Source organism: Malus domestica, chromosome 08 (genome assembly GCF_042453785.1).
Source record: "Malus domestica chromosome 08, GDT2T_hap1".
NCBI lineage: Eukaryota > Viridiplantae > Streptophyta > Magnoliopsida > Rosales > Rosaceae > Malus > Malus domestica.
The window spans coordinates 27,134,907-27,157,178 of record NC_091668.1 but is presented as its reverse complement, the minus strand read 5'-3'; the positions used below and the strand labels follow the sequence as shown (position 1 = coordinate 27,157,178).

At 36.2% G+C, this 22,272-nt stretch overlaps 1 protein-coding gene across 1 annotated transcript; it reads right to left on the bottom strand.

The window, feature by feature from the left end:
* Positions 1–15,379: 15,379 nt before the first annotated feature.
* Positions 15,380–19,547, bottom strand: LOC103441754 (receptor protein-tyrosine kinase CEPR1). The gene is made up of 2 exons (XM_008380452.4): positions 16,614–19,547; positions 15,380–16,062 (listed from the first exon to the last, which is right to left on the bottom strand). The coding sequence occupies exons 1-2, from the start codon at positions 19,294–19,296 to the stop codon at positions 15,668–15,670; spliced, it is 3,078 nt and encodes a 1,025-aa protein (XP_008378674.3). The 5' UTR covers positions 19,297–19,547; the 3' UTR covers positions 15,380–15,667.
* Positions 19,548–22,272: the final 2,725 nt, after the last annotated feature.

Below are 22,272 nucleotides of genomic sequence, written 5' to 3'. Positions count from 1 at the left end.
CATAATCATTCAATAAGCAATTGTAAGTTGTAGCGTTATACAAATATTCAACAAGCAGCGCTAGAGCCCCGTCGGATTAGCAAATATAACCGCGGAGTGAATACTTGACAAGAACTGCTGATAAGTAAAAGGTTTAAATTGCTTCAAGACAGAACCTAAACATGTTAGAGACTAAGGCAAACTTAAGAGTAACTTTTGGGAGGTAAATTATAAGTAGCATAGCAGAAATTTATACACAACCCAGAATTTGTATTGCGTAACCAGAGACGGTATCAAATGATTATGAAACGGCACTTAATGATCGCTTCTGAATGATCTGAGAAGACTTTCAGCAGGTAAACTGGAAAATGGTTAGGCTAATTCCGCAATGATTATAAAAGAATTATAATTTATCGGCAGCTGGGAGAAAGTATGCAGATGACCTTTAAGCAGACTGCATGTCAAACAAGGAGACAACTGAAGTATGACTCTGATAAAGTTTTGGTCATGCCATGTGTAGAAATTGGTTCGAGCGCTGTTAGGACGAGGTCTGGAAGTTGCCTTGTCTGAGGGATAGGCATGAGGACGGAAAAGTTTTGCACAGTCTAAGACAAAGTACTTATACCAACAAACAGTATGCTAAATTGACAATCTGAAGCAAGACCCAAAACACAGAATGCACAGCAACTGTAAAAGAGAATGATAAACCAAATTTTGATTCTTTTTTCAACATGGTTTCAGCATGATTTCCTAAATCCCTTCCACCCATTAGCAAGTTTCAACCATGTATTTTGGACCTTACCGACATCTATAACTAGATCCTCTACAGTCCACAACCTTGACCCTATAGAGAAACCTAGTTTCTCCTCCATCGTTACTGATTTCAGACAACAAAAACACTCATAATTTCAAGTTTCATTGGACGCAATGGCAAGAAATCGCCTAGGAAGATCGACAACACTACAGACAAAGAGTTTATCCTGGACCTGCTTCATCGATCCTTCGCGTTTTGAATCGTGTTTTCATAACTTAAAACACAAACTTTCTGCAACTAATTAGCTTAAGAAACCTACACAGGCTAAAAAAAAAACAACATCTATGATGCAATGCATTGAATGAAGTCTTATACTTTACCAACTCCCACACATCTGTAAATAGACCGGTGAAAAAGAAAGATAACCGATTCAAATCAAACGGTCGATGAAGACAGACAGACGGTAATTTCTTAATCAAGCAGGCTGCTTTGCAATCATCACACCCCTTATTCACTTCAACAAGCAGCACACAGACATCAGATGATTTTTCATATGATTGCTAAAAAAATAAAATTAAAAATAATTAAAAATAAAATAGCACAAATGGGAAACCACATAAACTATACCGCTATATTTTATAAGATGTATGGAAAATTTGGGGGAAATTACACATACATCATCATCATCATCATCATCACATTAACAGAGTCTTGTTCTTGACATTTCAGTACCCATGAAAAATGATGAACAGTAGGCTCCACCTCCATTTCTAAAATTTCAAGGACCTTTCACTTCCCAAATAAATTTGGAAAAAACCCCCACAAGGAAAACCCCATAAAAATAAATAAGAGGGCATGAAATTTTGTTACTTTTTGCTTTTTTTCTGTTTTTTTTTTTTTTTTTTGAGAAAAATATATATGAACTTTGCCTGGCTCCATCCTGTTTGCCTTTTCCCAACCAATAAAGGATGGATTTTTCGTCGTTTTACAGAGAGAAAGAGCTACATTGTAGTGCTCTCAGTCTGTGAATGCACGAAAATGTCCCTCGAAATACCAAAGCATGGTGAGAAAGTACCTCCACCTCAAGGGCAACTGGGTCACTGCACAGAGTGGGCGAAAAGGAGAAGGACGACATATCTTTCACAGCCATTGCAAGCCAAGCGAGCACAGACAACTCTCTCACTCTCTCCCCTTCGCTGTCCTCTTTGAGTCCCTTATAAAAGCTATTTTCCTTCTGGGTTTTGTTGTGGGGTTTTGGGAGAGAGAGAAAGAGAGGATAGAGAGGAGAGAGAGAGGGCGAAGGAGGGTGGGTTGTTGTTGGTGGTCTATAATGGCAAATTTGATTGGTTGGGGGGAGGTAGTTTTTATGTTTTGGAAAGCATTACGGTTTTTGGATTTGGGGAGGCCGGTGAAGTGCCATTTTCAACTTTCTCTTCGTTCTTTTTCTCCTTACAGACACTCACCCTTTTGTCTTCTTTTTCTTTATGATGCGATAAAATAATTTTTCACACCAAATTATGGATTTAATAACCAAAAAAGAAGTTGCTAAATAGTACTACGTTGTATTCATTTTCATTTATAAGTGAAAGCTTTTAAGTTCGAATCTCGTAGATGACCAACTTATTGTTAACTCATTTTGTAGTTTAGCCGACTTCTCATCCTCATAATGTAAAATACATCATTGTACTCATAAACAAAAACAAAAAACAAAAACAAAAAGAAGTTGAAACAAATCTAAAGATGATAAACACCTTCACACCACAAAAAATTAGGGTCCACGTGATAACATTTTCAATAAGGATAGTCAACGGTTATGACGAACGGGTAACCACGGTTATTTACTCATAACCGTTTAAGCTTTTACCCGTATAACCGTTTACCCGTTGGGTATTTACATAAACGGATATACCCTTACCCATAACCATTTATAAACGGTTAACCATACCCATTTATCCATAATCGCATACCCGTTTACTTTTTTTTTTTACCCGTCTACCTATTTTTTTAACAACTTGAAAATTAAAATGAAATTTGTCATAATTTTCTTTTTTCTAACTATTAGATATCGTTGTAAGTACATTTAACATGTATTTTTATATTAACGGCAATATTATTTATGAATATATGCGATATCTTCTTATTCGACAGTCAATCTATTACAAGAATCATGCATGGTTGTAGGTTAATTAATATTTTTGTATACATATACATACATATATATATATGTAAGTATGCAACAGTCTGCTAATAAGCTAATTTGATAAATATTTGGATTTTTATTTAGAAACATATGTTCATCGATCTAAGCCATTTAATCGATTTCTAATTTTGGGGTCAAATATTTATTGAAAACTCGAGGTCAATTAAATATATATAGAGGTGCATATCATCTCATAATAACATGTTTCTAAATGCTCAAGCTAATCATTATCTTGAATTGATCAAAACTTCAAAAGACTCCAAAACAAAAATGTCGAACACTCTGATGCTTTAGCACATTCAATCACATATGCAACATCCCACATTGCACAGGGGAGTGGATCTTGTAAGCCTTATATGTATATTCTCATCTCTAACTAGCACGAGGCCTTTTGAGAGCTCACTGGCTTCGGGTTCCATCGGAACTTCAAAGTTAAGCGAGTTCGCGCGAGAGCAATCACATGATGGGTGATCCACTGAGAAGTTCTCGTGTGAGTTCCCAGAAACAAAACCGTGAGGGCATGGTCAGGGCCAAAACGGACAATATCGTGCTACAGAGGGCATGGTTAGGGCCAAAACGGACAATATCGTGCTACGGTGGAGTTGAGCTTGGGATGTGATGGGGGCTCGGGCCAGGATGTGACACATATTAAACATTAGTCCGTTTTATCAACTATATTTTTCTCTCAAGTGAGGCATATATATATTATGGGCCTTTATTACCAAATATATCTCGGGATACTATACCTAGTTAGAAACTATTTTTTTTTTTTAGTTTTACATATATTAAAATAAACAGTTAAATAGGCACCTGTTTATAAATGCGGGTAATACCCATAACCGCCCATTTAAATTTCACGGGTAAACGGTTATACCCATAACCGTAACCGTCAAATTTAAATAGGCGGATACCCATAACCAATAGGTATTTGTCCATCCCTAATTATCAATTTTTAGGTTTAGCTTGCATTTAAAAACTTGTTTGGTAACTTTTTTTAATTTTTAGTGGTAAAAAAACGAAAACTGAAAGTCAAATTTTAAAATGTAACTTTAGTTTTGAATTTCGGTTTTTATTTATTTTTTAACTCAAACCTAAAAACAGTTACCAAACAAATTTTGAGTCTTGTAAAAAAGTAAAAACTAAAACTAAAAAAATGAACTGGTTATCAAACCCAACAAGAAAATTGATTTACAACATGAATACAAAGATATTGAAAGAGAGATCGACTATTAATAAATGACCACCGTGTACTTAATTGATACATTTTTTTTAATAAACGATATTATCTACATTAAGGAGAGGGGGTGGGCTTAGCCTCAATTAAACTAGCAATAATGTGATTCGAATTTTCATTTTGGCTATAATCGAACCTAAGACCTCTCACTTACAGGTTACAAGTAAAGAACAATTGATAGTTACTCCCTTTTTGTTTGAGAAAGTACTGAATTTAAATTCAATAATTTTTTATTTCAAAAAGCAATCAGAAAAAAGAAATGTGTATTCATTAACGTGAATCCATAGATGATAAATTTGTTGATACAATAAATAGTGTATGACAACACAACAAAAATTCAATTCATAAAACAATTTACTATTAATTACTACGAGCATTTTCGCTCACCACTCTAAACTTTAGTGTATGCTCATGTACACATAATCATTTGTCATGTATCATTTCACTTAACATTGGTTATTTTTTTTTCAAAATTAAAAAAATAATATTTAATGTGAAAGTTAGTTAAAATGACACGTGACAAATAATTAAGTGTATAGTGAGCATACACCATAGTTAGAGTAGTGAACAAAAATGATCCCTTAATTACTAGGAGAAAAATAAAAACACAGCCTCAGAGGGGAGGAGGAATAGAAAGTCTCCTCCATCCCCACTCGTTGTTTCTAATTTTGGTCCTCGTGAATAACAAGTCCCTTGTGTTCTTCATTATAATCCATCCCCCAAACTATTTTTTTTTAAATACGTGTATTTTCTAATTATATTTCTGCACTCAATTTGAATCGCAATTTACCCATTGCTTTTTGCATGGCTGTTTTTGATATTTTAGAGGTCCTATACAAATTTTTTTTTTTAAAAACCCTCCTTATTTAAAAACATAAAAGTATTTTGGACAATATATTCATACAAAGCTCATCAATTAATATTCAAACTTAATGAAATTAGCATCTCACTTTTACTAAATGAATAATGTCCAATTGCAATGAATCATGATTTAGGGTTAGTCCATGAAAAGATGGAGCTCGACTAAAAGAGAGATACTAAAATACGTTTATGTTTGTGAAAAAAAGTAATACATAAGTTAGTTTTTTATTGCTAAAGGAAAGTGGAAGAACACAAGTTTTTGTTTTTTTTTTTTTACTTCTAGAGAAAAGTGGAAAATTAACAAATTAAATATAAACTCCACTTAATCAATTGTAATATAAATAAATCAAATGATGATGATTATTTTTAGTTAAAAACTTTTTTATTAGAAAATTTATACTCATATATAATAAATAGAAGAATAAAAAACTTTGAGGCCCTCAAAAATTCGGAACCTTGTGCCACTGCACCCTTTAACCCCTAAAGCCCCCTCTAGCCTTTTGGCTTGGCACACTTTGTCTTATGGAGTCCGCTAAAATTTCTGTCCGAAGTTAAAAAATTGGTGGTAGAAATGATGATAGTCTAAGGTAAGTTGACAAAAATTGAACCTTAAGAAAAATTGAACCTTAAGAAAAATTGAACCTTAAGAAAAATTGACTATTGATTAACGTGAATCCAAAAATAACAAACTTATTCATAAATAAAAGCGGATGATACTTGTATATGCATTTCTTTTTTGGGATGAGTTTATTTTTCTACTTGTAAATAACGTATCTTTACTGAAAAAATTTCATAATAAGAACCGTTTAGTCTCTTAATCTTTATTTGAAGATCATCCCTGCAAAAAATCATTTGAATTGGAGACTGTTTAGTCATCCAAATGCATCAAAATAAATCAATTGAATGAGTGATCTTCAAATGAAGATTAAAAGACTGAACGGTTTTGATCTTGAAATTTTTGTTTGATAAAGATACATTATTTGCAAGTGAATAAATTCCTCGCTTTTCCAAACATGAATGGGTATCGTTGCCCGACATGGCTAATCAGATACTAGTTGTTGCAACGAAGTCAAAGTTATACCAAAAAATCATTTGACAATATGAGAAAAATCAAATTACTTATAAGTACATGCAATGTTTCTTCTTCCTTCGTAAAATTAATACTCTCATGCTGTACAAACTTCCCCATAGATCTTGTTATCGACGTTCTCCAGCAACGCACAGAATCAACAAAACCGCAAAATAGATAGCATCACACACCCTACAAACACATGCATGCACACCAAAACACACATGTTTCAACTAAACATGCACTTCGGTGATAACTGAAATATTTTAAGTAGTAATCAAGAACCCCTTAAGTTTGCAAGAAAACCCTCTTTGTGAAGTATAGTTGCATGTAGACCTGGCATTTGGGTCGTGTTTCTCGTGTTCATGTCGTTTTCGTGCCATACTCGATAGCTTAACAGGTTATTTCGTGTAATACATGTTAAAGTAAACGAGTAATATGACCCGACCTGAAATCAACCCGTTAATATTATCAGGTAATATGACCAGATCCATTACCCGTTAAAAAAATATATATTTTAAATCAATAAAAATGAAAAACATAATTATACTAAATTAGTATATACATACTAAATTTTGAAGTTGACCCCTTTATGAAAGTTGTAAAGTTTTTCATTACGAGTTATTATATTTTTCACACTTCTACAATAATTATTATTAATTTTGCACTCAAATAAAAAACATTTTTCTTGAGATTTGGAGGGTTTTAAAAATCTAAACGACCATGTAGCCATCGTTTAAGCGTTGAAGATGCAATTATGAACATTTATTATGCTTTCACATCTTTCAGACTTATACATTAATGATTATGAATTTTGTTTATTTTGAACCCCGTTAAAAATACTACTCATGAGAGTTTGTATGGCTTTAAAAATTCACATGATCATAAACCCATCCTCAAAGCGTAGAGGATGCGACTACGAGTGTTTGCATATTTTTCGCACATGTAAATTAATTATTATAATTTTTTTAATGTGTTTTATGATTTTTAATCTCAATCCTTGCCTGTAATATACTATAAAAATAAATAAATAAATAAAACTTCAATTTTAAAATTTATATATAATAATAATTAATAAACAATATATACATATTCATTATATATATATTGTATTTTATAGTAAGTTTTTGTACAATAGTTTAAAAAATTAAAATCATCAAAATAACTTTTTTTGTTCTTATCGTGTTAAAACAGGTTACTCGCGTGTCACTCTCGTGTAAACCCCTTAAGGACCTGTTCTTAATGAGTTATTATTGTGTGACTCGATAATTATCTGATTAGTTATTGTATTGACTCGAAATCCGTTATTTTCATATCATTTACGTGTTGTGTTAACAAATTGTGTAAAAAATTATCAGACCTAGTTGCAAGCATGGCATTACTCGGCTGAGAGAGCACGAATATTTCAACAGGTGGAAAGAGACCTTCTAACAGAAGAACGCATCGATGTCATAGTCGCGACCTGACTTTTTCATTGACGCAGAATGTCTATATCGATCTACCCAAAAGTTGTTTGCAGATTGGCATTTAATACCATCCAACGGTTTTAAATACACCTTGTTATAAAATTGCAGAGCCCCATGTCATTCAAGATCTGAGTTTTTTTTCTTTATATTTAATAGATATCTCAACCATAGAATATAAATTAGATAAATAAAGTGAAACAGTACATCAGATGTTGTGCGACCGTCATATGACACTAAAGCTAAAGGAATTTTTTTTATAGGATGACAATAATGTCAGCAATAGTTTATGGCGTAAAATGTTGGACGGTTAAGCATCAATATGTGCAAAAAATAATTGTAGCGGAGATGAGAATACATCGCCGAATATGCTGCCACACAAGAAATGATAAGATTAGGAACGAGGATATCCGAGCTAAAGTAAGAGTAGCCAAAATTAAAGATAAGATGAGAGAAAATGGTTAAGATGATTTGGACATGTAAATCGAAGACCTACAAATGTTTCGGTTAGAAAATGTGATTATGAGATAGAGGCTCGAAGCACAAGGGGAAATAAGACCTAGGAAGGCTTGGAAAGAGACTCTAAGAAAAGACATAGAGTACTTGGAACTAATGGAAGACTTGACACAAAACCGAGTGCAGTACCGTACGTTCTAGAATTCACATAAATGACTCCATCTAGTAGAAAAAAGCTTTGTTATTGCTATTGCTGTTGTAATATTTAGCCTTAATTATTATTTATTTCATGAATAATAAAAAAAAATTCTTGAATTTTAGTTTAGTTTATAAAATGGTGGGAGTTCAAGTGCAATACACCAAGTGACCCATTGAAGTTTTGAACAATGAATGTCAACTGCCAAGCCACTCGGGCACTTGCGTACATAGGTTTGGTTTAGTGGAAAACGAGCAAAGTTTAGAACTCAAACTTTGAGTTTGAGCTCTTAGAATGTATTTTTTGGCATCATCGGTTCTAATTTAACATACCATTTAACTCAGAAACCGAAAATACACAACTGCACTTGCATTATGTGGTACAAAGATTGTATGAAAAGGGAGATTAGTTGGCCGTCCATAGATATATGAATTGTCACATTCATTTACCTCTATTTGGAGTTTGTTATTTTTCCCCTACAATTATCTTTTCCCGTCCATGCGTGATAAATATGATGTAGTATTTTCATCTTTTAGTGTAGTTTGGACATATGCACTCAATAATATGGTTTGTACCTTCATTTTTGAGTGTTTTTAGTCGAGATGGATTGAGAGGTTGACAATACATGATTGGAAAAAAAATATTAAATAGTGTTATTCACACTTTAAAAAAGTTATTCGACACTCTTTTCAAGTGTGTTTTTTTTTCTCTTGTATTTCTATATGGTTAGAGTGCACAATAATTATTTTGAATTGTCAATAACAGCTCTCTTATGTTATTCCATTTTAATGTCTTAAATTTTAGAGATCTATCATCGGAGAAAATCTTTTAGGTTTCCAAATTCTCTTGTATCTAGATATCATTCTTTACCAAATGTTTATGATTTAAACTTGTTTGGTAACAATTTTGTTTTCAGCTTTCATTTTTCTTAAAATAGTGAAAACAATTACCAAATAAGTTTTTCAGTTTGCAAGTAGGTGAACTAATATGGTGTTGAATTTCTACTCATACGTTATGAGTTCGAAACTCCATTCCTTAAATTATTGTAATAGTTTCAAACACTTTCCCTTCCCTTAATAATAATTTTAAAAAAGTTCTTCAATTTTAAAAAAATTGAAAGCAAACAAATGAAGGCTTCATTTTTTTCTAGAGACATGACTTTGAAGCTTCATTGGGCAATAAGGGGAAATTTTTTTTATAGAATGGACCTAGATTAATTATCTTTGACACCTTCCTATATAACTCAACCGGTGGCGAAGCCATAAATTGGGGGGGGGGGGTGCGAAAACTCGTCAAGCACTTCCACAGTCTCGCCCATTTCTCCGCATTTGGAATACAATTCAATCAATGCATAACTAACAAACATATTCAATCCAACCTTGTCATGTTTCTTCACAAACCCATGTATTTTTTTCTCATATGTGAGTGCCTTAACCTCGCACATGCCTTCTGAGCAATAGGAATGGTGAAATTATCGAGTTTTTCATCATTGCCTCTTAACTCAAATATCATGTTATGGAAGAGATACAAGGTGTCTTCCCATCGATTCTCTTTACAATAACTCATGAGCGTGGCATTCAAGAGAGAGACAGTTAAGCGGGGGTGTTTCATTAAACACCTTGTAGCATGACTGAGTGACTCATATAAATATAAGTATGCCTATGGGGCTCTATTCCCTCACTCAACTTTGCATTAAAATACCTCTCAGCCATCATATACGATTGTGGCGCATAATCGGCCTTAAATAGACCTTCATAGGACTTGAAACTTCTTTGCACATCCAATTTCTTTAGACTATCAAACAACTTAACAGAGTCTTGAATAATGATAGCCTTACTGTACTCCTCTTCTTAATGATACATGTTGTGCAATATTTTTTTTTATCCCAATTCCAAAATGACGTCGTTTTGACTTGAGTATTTAAAAAATAAAATGCAAAAGAAGTAGTGCAACATATTTCGGTGCAATTCAGAAGACCAGAGAGGCGAAGTCCCCATGTAGCTTCGCCCATGAACTCAACCGCGTCGGTTTTGATTCGAAATGCCTTAACCACGTTGTGAGGTAAAAAAGGTTTATTGAGGTGACCTATGTTAGAGTGTGAGCATGAAGTATGTCTTACAACGTAGACTAATCATCTTAGACACTAACACTAAGTAATCTTTTGTTTAATTCAGTTGTGCGTCAATCATTAGAGTAATCCACTGCTTACTAATGTACATATTTATGAAACCCCATGGACACCACCATCTTTTATAATTTGTGTACCATTTTTAAGTTATCCTCTCCACATGTGAGACCAGCAAAACTCGTGGGCCAACCCAAACACCAGTCAGAAATTAGAAGCCCCACAGAATTGTTATCCGAAAACATCCCACTTGATATGTTTTTACTTTTTACGTTTCTGATTTCGATCTGTTTGCTTCAAATATAGATATTTAATATAAGGATGTCAGATGCAAAGGTGGTAGATGGCTGTAATTAATCCAGCGTTTAATTGTTAATAAATGGTAGTAATAACATAGGCCACAGCCGTCAGGAATACTTCGTAATTGCATGGCAGATGTGCTGTGATCTGTCGAATTCATCACTCGATCGTTTTCACTAGCATTGCTGTTTTAGTGGTTGCTGGCAAGACGTTCGTAGCAGCTACGCTGCTGTCTGCGCTTGGAGAATAAGGATTAGGGTTTTAGTTTTTGTTTATGTTACTTTTCGACAAATTATTTTATATAAATTTGATCAAGTTTGTCGTTCTCAAACGTTCAAGAACACGTTCACCACCATTGCAATATCTCCGTCCAATGCATTATTGGTAAAAAATAACACATGACAATGAACTCATTCTTCGTAAGTTTATTTGAAAATTGTGGTTTTTTTTAATATAGGAGGTATTCCACCACATTGATGATAGACTCTCCACCTCATGTGCTCCTGTATAATATGAGACAGTAATATACTTTTGACTCCAAATCAAACCACGGTGACCCCAAAGAATGCATTCACCAAAGAGAGACATCCCATTTTTAGAAACTCCAACGGGTGGAGTAAATGGAATTAGCTATATATTAAGACATACAACCCGACAAAGAGAGTGATCAGCCACCCCATTCATTTCCGATCCCTTTTGTTTTGTTTGCTTTGCCATTTCTTATTAGGTAAAAACAATAATGAACGGGAAAAAAAAAGAGATGAACATCATTGCATAACTTGAATGCATTGAGAGTTAATTCACATTAACACCAACCAATTTTTTTTTTCAATTTTACAAGTGTGTTTGTGTTGCTCTAAGGAAGAGTTGCCCCCTAATTTGTATTAGGTATAAACCTTAATTGTGATTTTGGTCGAGTTGACGTTATTTGTTCCGCATGCATTGTGACGATTTTTTGACAAAGAGAATGATAAAAACACACTTTTTCTTCTCATCGCTTATTTAATTATGTTCATTACTTCTGTTTGACTTTATTAAATTGTGATTGAGACTTACAAAGTTACAATGTTGTAATAATATTTCGCTCCAATTCCCGTGCTTATATTTTTGCAGGATATTTTCTCTCGAAATGTAGAATTTTCATAATGGGTCATTGTTCTTAACGATTTTTTTTTCTTTTTTGAGCAAAAAACGAAAATTATTATTTGAACAATTGAGTTTTAATATGTGTGTTTTGTGTTGCACGTTTTGACGTATTAAGTTTGATGCCTTTTTCAAACTCATACAAATAGGAAAACCGAATTTATTGCCACTTAATATTACGATACAATGATATTCTTATTTATTTGAAAGTAAGAAGTATGAATCTCGTAAATAATTAGTTTGACATCATTCTGTTAGCCGCCGGTCTATGATCACTTTAAAAAGGCCCAATGCTATGCTAAGCTAGGCTTTAAGTCCACATTATGGACCCAATTCCATACACTGGCTTTTAACTTATAGAGTTAATTGCAAAATGATTCGCTTTAGAGTTGCAAAATTGATCCCTTATATGCATTTGGTGATTTCACTTTGGTTAAAAAAAAAAAAATTTATTTGTACCAAATTGGTCCCTAATCTTTTTTGTTTGAGTACATTGATATTTTTACATTGGAGAAAGGGAAGTTCAGCTAAGTTACACAATAACAATTAATATTAAAATGGGATGGGGAAAAAAATACAAAGTTGTCAGATCTAAGATGTGGTGTGATGTTGTCGATGATGGTGGTGGTGGTGTAGCACTGATTGGTGGAGACGATGGAGATTTGCAATATGGTGGTGGTTGATCGTGTTGCCTGAATCGTGGTGGCCATTGTTTTAGTAATGGTTGCGATGTCTTCAATGATGGTGGCAGTGGAGAATTGAGATGGTGAAGTAGATGGAGATAATTGTTGTTGATGTCGACAAAAGTTTTCATATTCAGTGGATGTTGTTGATATATCTTCAATACTGGGTAGATATTGTCGTATGGAGTTTGCTACCAAATACATAGGCCACTGCTCCAATGGCCAAATCCAAACCAAACTATCCAAGTCAACTTTGATTATATTAGGGTGGGATCCTTTTTTTTTTTGCACATATGCTTTAGTGTGCACTTGGCAGACATTGCCACGACATAACCTAAGGGCAAGGGCATCAACATTTTAACCCTAAAATATGGGCGCAACTCTCTTTTACAAGGCTTATAGCACAAAACACAATCGTAACATTTATCAGAAAAAAAGAAAGAAAAAAAAATGCTTGGAAGTGTCGAGTTTTTTAATTGCTTTACTATTTCTTGCCACAATCTAGTTCTCACAGATTCAGAGTCCCAAAGGCATAATTCCCATGCGGTATGATTTTCAACCCAGTTAAATTTAAACCACCATTGCTTGGCCTCATCAGCGCTTCATTTGTGGACATAGTAATCATTGTTATGATTGTGTATTGTTTCTATATGTTTGTGCATGTCATTGTTAGCCAAACATCACTAATTTCTTACTTTCAATACTTCTTTTGTCCAATAATCCTAAGGATGCAAACTCGGAACGTAACTTTTAAATCCCAACTGATGCGGTTGTAGTTCATTTGTTTATCTTTTCGGGCCACCGTGATTTTCATTTACTTATAATCATATTATATGGTATTAAATGTCGGGTTACGAGTGGGTAGCCCTGGTAACCGGAACTATTTTGTCATTTCAGGCAGTGGAATGGCTTCAAATAATCAAATCATATGCCGTACAATCAGGTAAAATTTCAAAACAGACATTGACAACTTTGTTTTCTTAATTTTTTCACTGTGTTGATAACACAGTCTGATAAACTAAGTGTCACAATACAAGTGGTATGAATTTGTTTTAAAATACCCAACAACTTGTATTATGACACTTAATAATTTCGACCTTGTTTTTGGCCAAATATCTCTCGTTTTCTAGGACTATATGCAGTTAAAAGTCATGATTATGTCCGTTATATTTCGTGTAAGAATATAAAAGAAATTTGGAATTTTGAAGGAAGTCAATGATGGTAGCTCATGAGAATGATTGCAAAGGTGTTTGTAGAAATGACCGAATCAACTTAGAATTTAGTGGCCTGCTTTGTGATTTGCCTCTTGTACTTCTTGTGGAGCATATATCATATATTTGCCTCTTAAAATTTATGATATAGGTACACTGTCACAGTAACGTCTCGTGTCAATAATACAACATATGTTAATTTTTCTCAACATATCCTTATATTATTTACATAAAAACAATACCGTAGTAATATATCTGTGTCATGCAAGTTCATCTCCAACTATGTATTTATCTTGATACCTTGTACTTTTTGTTTGAAGAACCATTATTTCCTTTAATCTGTCGAAAGCTTGTTGCTTTTGATCTCATGGAGTCTCCACCATGCCAAAAGAAAAAAAATATTTGTCCCCATGAATCTCATTCTGCTAAGAGGACCCCCGCACAACACTCACTCACAAAGTTAGACGCAGACAAACTTGCAATGCAAGTGTGTGTTCTCACACGGTTGCAAACACACGCACGTGTAGTTCATGAATCGTATATATATGTATGTATGTATGCTTATCTTGCAACTTGTTTTTCCCATTGACTCTTATTTGCACCAAATGGGCGACTGCTTTTCTATCACAATGTTTACGTGTGACATGACTCACTACTTAAGAGATTATTCTTTTACCATATAATTAAGATATGCTTTAGGATTTTTCTTATACGGTACGAATTCGTACATGACAGAAGATTTTTGAAGCCATTAGATTGTTGGGTTCATCTTTCTTTATTAAGGTAAAAATTAATTATAAAATTTTTGTGAGTGTTAGATTGATGGGTCATTCTTCTCTAGTAAGGTATAAATTAACCACAACACACTAAATTATATTTTCGTAAATAAATGCTTGTACATAAGTCCACCCTTGGTCTCGAGGAAAATGAAAATTGAAAAATGATCAATTTTAGGTTGAACATGATGTTGTCTATAGCATGGTCTAGCTAGTTATAGAGCCTCATGAAACTAGTTAGTGATAAAATATTTAGATGAAATGAATTTGAGAGAAATAAAGATATGTCACATTTGGAATGCCTTTAATCATTAAAGACTGTTTCCACCTTGTGAGTGGAAAGTTCATGCCTCACTATCTATGGTGAAGCAAGCTTGGTGCTTTTCCATGCGCGCACACCTCACTCCAACATAAATCAATCGAGTTCATTTAGAAAAAATAGAAACAACACAAAAGAATACAAAGATTTACTTCCTTCTCATCTATTCTTAACTTATAAATGGAGATAATATTACCGATACGAGTTATGTCAGTTGATTATGACAGACTGATTATGACAGTGTGTTCGTTCGTTACTCTTAAGTTCAAATGTCTCTCCCTGACAATTAGACTAGTTTAAAATATTGTCTTACAAGCTCAACTGTCAGTCATGCCCAAGGGGTTGCTAACTCAAGTGGCCCCTCCTCACAAGAATCATATATGCTTCCTTATCTATAAAATCAGAATAAGGAACTCACTTTTTGGATGCATAAAGAAGGCTCTCCCACAATTCACAACCCTCCACTCCTCACTGACATATATGTGCCTTTTTATTCCCCACTCCAATACAAAAGAGCACAAAAGATAAAGAGGAAAAAACAAAATTCACAAAAGCTAGGGAAGATTTGATTAGTTGGTCCCTCTGAGATATGGATGCTGATGAGCTAGGGTTACTGTAAAAAAGCAGCTATAGTGACTGAATTCCTCAAATCGTTACAAAAACAAAATTACAAAGTAGAAAAATAGACAAAGAGATTGAGATATGGAATCTACAAGCCACCTTCATGAAAAAGAGAGTAATTAGTTATACCTTTATGACCTGTCCCCCGATCAGTTTGAGAGGAACTTTACCTATATGGTTATCTGATATCATATATATATATATATATATATATATGCTATATAACACTACTTGACCTAGGACTGTGGGACCCAACAAACAAACTCTTCCATGCAAATTAGAACTCATAAGGGTTCTTGACCTTTGTCACATTTGGTGCTTCTTTGGTCTTAGTTGATGACTTGCATGAATCAAATCTGCAAGGGTCAGCTTCAATCAGCAGCTGAACCACCTCCTTCATGCTTGGACGCAGCGAAGGCGCCTTATAGGTACATCCAACGGCAATGCGAAGAACCTGGATCATCTCCTCCTGGAATGAGTCCGATAATCGCTTGTCAAGCACCTCCATGGCTCCTTCCTTGGTGTCCACTTTGTTTGAAACCCAGTATATGATGTTCTTGTTGTCTCCAAACTCTGCCTCCACTGGCCTCTTCCCTGTTATCAGCTCCATCAAAACTACCCCAAAACTGTAGACGTCACACTTGGTTGTTGCTTTGGATGAATATGCATATTCTGTCCCAAAAAAAAACAAATTAATCAATTAAATTTAGTTAAACATGATTTGGAGTAGTTACTAATTTAAGTCAAAACACAACTTAGTAAAAATAAATCAAGATATCATGCATATAGTACTTGTTTAACCTAAAAAAGCAACAACTAAGAGCAAGCATAAAAACAAATTTGATACAAAAGGTAACACATAATGGTTTCTTGTATCAAGTGATATTCTAATTTAATTTAAAATACGGGGAGGGGGATTTGAACTTGGGTGCCGACGAGGAGAAATTTTTCATTGTGGTGGGAATGCAAGAGGTACACCACGCGTTTTAATAGAAGTGGTGGAGAATTTTATTTTTTAAGTTATTAACTTTTTAGCACATATATCCCACAATTTGTATAGTAACACGTGATGTACCACCCCGTGTACGGGTTACATTGAAAAATTACGAGGGAGCATACTGCTCTAGTCAACAAGACTATGCTTGGGTGTGCAGAGTAAATAATAGTTTTACTCTAACTGTAAATGTTTAATCAATCTATAGAAAGTTTGATCAGGAAATTACCTGGGGCTAAGTAACCATAAGTCCCAGCAATAACAGTGGTGGTGGAATCTTTTCCTCCACTTGCTTGTAAAACCTTGGCTATGCCAAAATCTGCAACCTTGGCTTGGTTATTGACGTCAAGCAGGATGTTGGTAGACTTGATATCTCTGTGAATAATTGGAGGCATCAGATCATGGTGGAGGTATGCCAAACCCTGTGCAATCCCGAGCGCAATCTGGTGACGAGTAGGCCAATCTAGATGGATCCATCCTTTGTGAAGGGCATCCCAAAGGTTACCATTGGGCATATACTCATAAACCAACAGGTTGCAGTCCAAGCTTGAGAAGTAGCAGTACAATTTGACAATGTTTTTGTGCCTGATACTTCCCAGCGTCTCCACCTCAGTTTTCAACTCCTTGTGGATGAACGGCTGATCTTCTGTCGAATCTTTTGCTTTTCTACTCCACAGCCTCTTCACTGCAATCACATCCCCGCGGCTCAGCTCAATCTTGTACACTGTCCCTGATCCTCCATGGCCTACTATGTTCTTATCAACCATGGCTTCAATGACCTCGCGGTGGTCGAAGCTTATTCGATGAAAGCTCTTTACATCATATGAGAAGAATGATGAGGACAGGGTCTCATCATGTTCCACCTCTGCTCTTTCTTTTCCAAATCGGCGCTTTAGGAACAGCAGAGCTCCAATGAGGAGGAGGACTACCGAAACTATAACAACCCAGAAAGAATTCAACTTCTTTTTGTTCAAGGATTGTGAACATATGGGAAAATTATTTTGATCTGAAGAAACTTTAACACAGAGGCGTGGGTTGCCTGAAAAGCTTTCCACCAACCCGCCTTTTATCAATGAGAGCGGAATTGGACCAGAAAGCTTATTGTTTGAGAAGTTGATGGAGTTTGGTAACAATTCACTGAGACTCTCTGGGATTTTTCCAGTCAAGAGGTTGTTGGAGACATCAAGAACATTGAGAGATTTCAGTGAAGAAAGTGAATCCGGAATGGAAGAGTTGAGCTTGTTGCATTGCAACATCAGTAGATTTAGCTTTTTTAAGTTGCCAATTTCAGAAGGAATTGGACCAGAAAGAAAATTATTACTGAGGTCAATCTTCACTAGGCTGATTGCTCCAGAGATTGCAGGTGGTAGAATACCTGAAATCCTGTTGCTTTGTATAAAAAATTCTGACAAGTTTCTAGCTCTTCCAATTGTATCTGCAATCTGACCACTCAAATTGTTGTAACTCAAATCAAAGATCGAAACATGGGGAAGACTAAGAAGTCCTGCAGGTATTGAACCCTCCAGATGATTACCATTAAGTCGAAAGCGAAGAAGAGACTGGCATTCTGCGTAGCTCTCTGGTATCTCCCCAGATAACTTATTGTCCAGCATAAGAAAATAGAGCAGCTTACCTCCCTTGCAAACCTCCGTTGGCAATGGACCGGAAAGATGGTTCTCGGACAAGTCCAGGACAATCATTGATGATGAGTGCCCCAGATTTCTTGGAACTTCTCCTGTCAGGAAGTTATCGTACAGCGACAGCATGCTTAGTGTTTTCGAGTCTGCAATGGCGCTTGGTATTTCACCTGAAAGGCTGTTGTTGTAAAACTGCAGGACTTGGAGCTTGGGAAGGCGACAAATAGATTCTGGAATATTTCCAGTCAGCTTATTGACTGACATGTCTAAGTCTTCGAGTTCAGTGAGATTTCCAAGCTCCTCAGGGATAGTTCCAACAAGTAGGTTGTAGTAGAGCTCTAACTGTTTCAAATTCTTGAGCAAACCAAGCTCCGCAGGAATTTTACCAACCAGGTAATTGCCACTCAATTCGAGATCAACAAGAGAAGTCATGTTTCCTATTGATGGAGGGATCTTTCCTTGAATCATGCACGTTGTCAAGATCATAGAATTGAGCTTTGTCAGCCGATGGATGTCATCTGGAAGTTGCCACAAGTTGAAATCTCCGTTTTCGTTGAAGTTGAGCACCTCAAGATTGGTGAGATTGAACACTGACATGGGGAACTTGCCTTCGAACAAATTGTAAGACATGTCAAGAACCCTCAGAGATTTCAAGGGTGAAAAATCCGGAAGCGTCTGACTGAGGGTCAAATGATCCATGTTAACCTCTTCCAAGAATGAGCAGTTGGTGATGCTGTCCACAAAGTCACCCTGGAGATTGTTACGTCCAAGACGGAGAACGCGCAACTGAGGCAGGTAAGAGCAGATTCCTGCAGGAAACTTGCCGGACAGAGACCTACCGGAGATATCAAGCTCGAGAACATACCCATCATTGTTGCAGGTGACGCCGGAGAAGTTGCAGTATGGTTTCCCTCCTGTGACATCCCAATCTGACAGGGAGTTTCCTGAGTTAGCTGAAACAGACTTTATTATGAGCACAAAAAACTCAGACTGGTTAGTATTTGTACTGATGACGGCTTGAAACGGATAAAAAAGCGAGTGAATTATAAGCAAGATAGAAAGGACGAAGCTGGTAAGATTATAAGAAGCCATGTTTGAAAAATCAAAGATTGAGAGAGAGAGAGAGAGAGAGAGAGAAGGTTTTAGAGAGAGGGAAATAAAGGGTAGTTTTAAAAAACTGATAGGAATTGTGGCAGGGAAGGAGGAGAGGAAGAGAAGCGGTTTATAAATGTGATGATTGAGGGGATCATTGGGTGCAGCAGTAACAAGAAGCATGGATGATAAAAAAGGAGGGATTGTTTGTGCACCAGTACAGAATAGTAATGCTGCTGAAGAGAGAGAGAGAGAGAGAGAGAGAGAGAGAGAGAGAGAGATGGCATATATCTACCTATCTTTGCATAAAGAAGCTTTACGTTTATACTCCACTAAGATGTACGTAGTAGGGGAATAACATCGATCAGTGCCAACTGCTTTATAATGAAAGCCACATGCCCAGAATTTAAAAGAAAGTGTATTTGTCTCCATGAATCTCATTCTTCTGAGAGGACCCCACCCACCCCCTTCCTATACCACTCACAAATTTAGACATAGACAGATATAAATGCACCTGAGATCCTTATATGTAATATTTTGTTCGATTTATATATAATGTTTTCAGGAGTACACTGCTGGAGCACCTGTTGAGTAGTATGTTTATACGTGCTCAATAACCAATAATAAAAAGATAATCGTATAAACAACCAATACTAATAAGATAATAAGACTGATCTTTCTTTGGAAATGGAACTGGATTTCAATTAGGATATGAATGACTTCAAATACTAGAGAACCTGTTGAGTAGTATGTTTAATACTTGTCACACATTGTCACTTTTCTACTACGGGTTTAGTGTTATTCTTCTTCATTTGTAAGTGAGATGTCTTTGTGAACACGGAAAATTTCCTGAAACGAAAGAGACAAGAACAAACGTGCACAAACAAATATTTGTATTTGATGATTTTGGGTTACAATCTCTCTCAAATTTATCCTCTGATTCGATCTCCGTAAGGTGTTGATTGGTAGGTGTTTCGTTGATCCAAGGGGCGTCAAGGCTTGATCTTGGATGAACAGTTGGAAGTTTCTTCAAAGGGCCGTGGGCTTGATCTTTGAAGGTGGATTTGAGCGGATCTTCAAGGAGCCGTTGGGGCTTGATCTTGAGGATGAACAGTTGATGAACGATGAACGATGAACGCTTTCTTCAAGGGCCGTCGAGGCTTGGGCTTGATGAACAGCGGATGAGCGGATTCGTTGATGTTGTCGATCCAAAGGGGCCGTTGGGGCTTGATCCTTGAGGATGAACAGTTGATGAACGATGAACGATGAATGCTTTCTTCAATGGGCCGTTGAGGCTTGGGCTTGAAGGTGGATGATTGTTGATCCAAAGGGCCGTCGGGGCTTGATCTTAGAAGAACGATGAACGAAGAACGAAGAAGGCTTTCTTGATTCTTCGAGAACCTGGATGCTTGAAAGCTTCGGAGTTTCAGAGCTTCAGAGCTTCAAGGTGTAATATGAATTCCCCCCCCCCTCAAATGAATGAAATGGGCTTGTATTTATAGAATTTTCCAAGGCCTAATTTTGAATATAATATTCCAGATGAAATAAGTCGTTTCTGCCAGGTGTTGACACGTGTCCTATTTGATGACTTTTCCAACTTATTTCAATTTTTGTTGAGTCACACGCTACGTGTAAAATTTATGTAATACATGAGCGTTGACACTTTGATTTATCGGTCAACATTTATTTACCGAAATTTCGATGTCTACAAATGCCCCCACTTCAAGGCGCGTCGTATACATGTGATTGTCATGTGTAGGAGATGCGTTTTGAAGTCCCTTACTGTAGATGTCGATCCAAGGGCCGTTGAGGCTTGATCTTGAATTGGACTGGAGATTTCTTCAAGGGCCGTCGAGGCTTGATCTTGAACTTTTGTTTGAAATTTCTTCAAGGGCCGTCGAGACTTGATCTTGAAGGTTGAAATTGGACCATAAGGAGCTTCATGTGGTAGATGATCTTTGGCTTTGGTAGTGGGTGAATCGGCACGTATTTTGTTGCGCTTTGTTGACTTTCCACAGCTTTGATCTTGAACTGGGTTGGAGGATTTTCTGGATTCCTCCACTTGTTGATTTTCCACAGCTTATTCTTGAACTAGGTTTTGATTCAAGAGTCGTAGACACTTGATCTTGAATCGGACTTGATTTCTTCCAGGGCCGTCGAGGCTTGATTTTTGAATTTGGCTGGACGCTTCTTCAAGGGCCGTTGAGGCTTGATTCTTGAAGGTTGACTCGAACACATGACAAGCAGGCACGAGGTAAAGGTGACAACCTGTTTCTTTGTTCAATCTTTCTAATTCACACCTGAGCAGTTTGGTCAACGGTATGATCTTCGAGTTTGATGAACTCTTCTTCCAGTTGGTGACTTGATCTTTAAGGATTCGATTCAAGGGTGGTGAATCGGCACGTGCAGCCCACAACGCCTAGTAAGTCGACCCAAGAATTTGAGGGTCAAAACAGGTTCACTGTCCTCAGGCAGATGCGACATCTTATCGAGTTCTTCATCTCGGACTCTTTCTGCTGAGTTGACTGTGCATGCTGCATTTTTCTCTGCTTGTTTCTTCAGGTAGATATGGCAGCCTCTCGAGTTCCTCAGTTCGGACTCCTTCTGCTGAGTTGATCGTGGAGACCGCATTCTTCTCTGCTTGTTCCTTCTGCACCTTGTCTCCACATGCTGCAAGGTATCATTTTCACTTGCCTTATCTGTTCTTCAGGCAGATGTGGCAGCTTCTTTGAAAGTACAGCAGCAGTGGAAGGCGAGTACTCGAGAGCAGTGCTAGGTAGGCAATCAGGGAAGGGTTCCAAGTAGTCGGTTCCTTACCCGAGTTTGAGTGGAAGTTCCGGCATATTGTTTTCTTTATCCTTGTCTTTGTAGGTAAGAACAAGGACAAAGGAAAGGACAGGGAGAACGCATGATATGAGATACTCTTGCTTTCTACCCTGGTGATATGAGATACTTTTGCTTTGGAGTCATTGGCTTGCAGAGGTACCCCAAGGAATAAGGAACACTGGGTAACTCAAGAGGCTTCGTTGGGAAGGCATCCTCAGAGATGAAGAAAGGTTCTGTATGTCTGCCTTGCTATGGAGGGTGAAGATGGACAGTTATAGGAAGTTCTTTAACACCTGTAGATGTACTATTCTTTCACTCGTGTCGGCAACCGTT

Bases quoted from the DNA above. Each gene is read 5' to 3' on its own strand.
- LOC103441754 (XM_008380452.4), bottom strand. From the start codon at position 19,296: ATGCTTCTTGTTACTGCTGCACCCAATGATCCCCTCAATCATCACATT. The intron at 16,063-16,613 runs GTAATTTCCTGA...TTTTTGGGACAG, and splicing joins TTATGGTTACTTAGCCCCAG to AATATGCATATTCATCCAAA.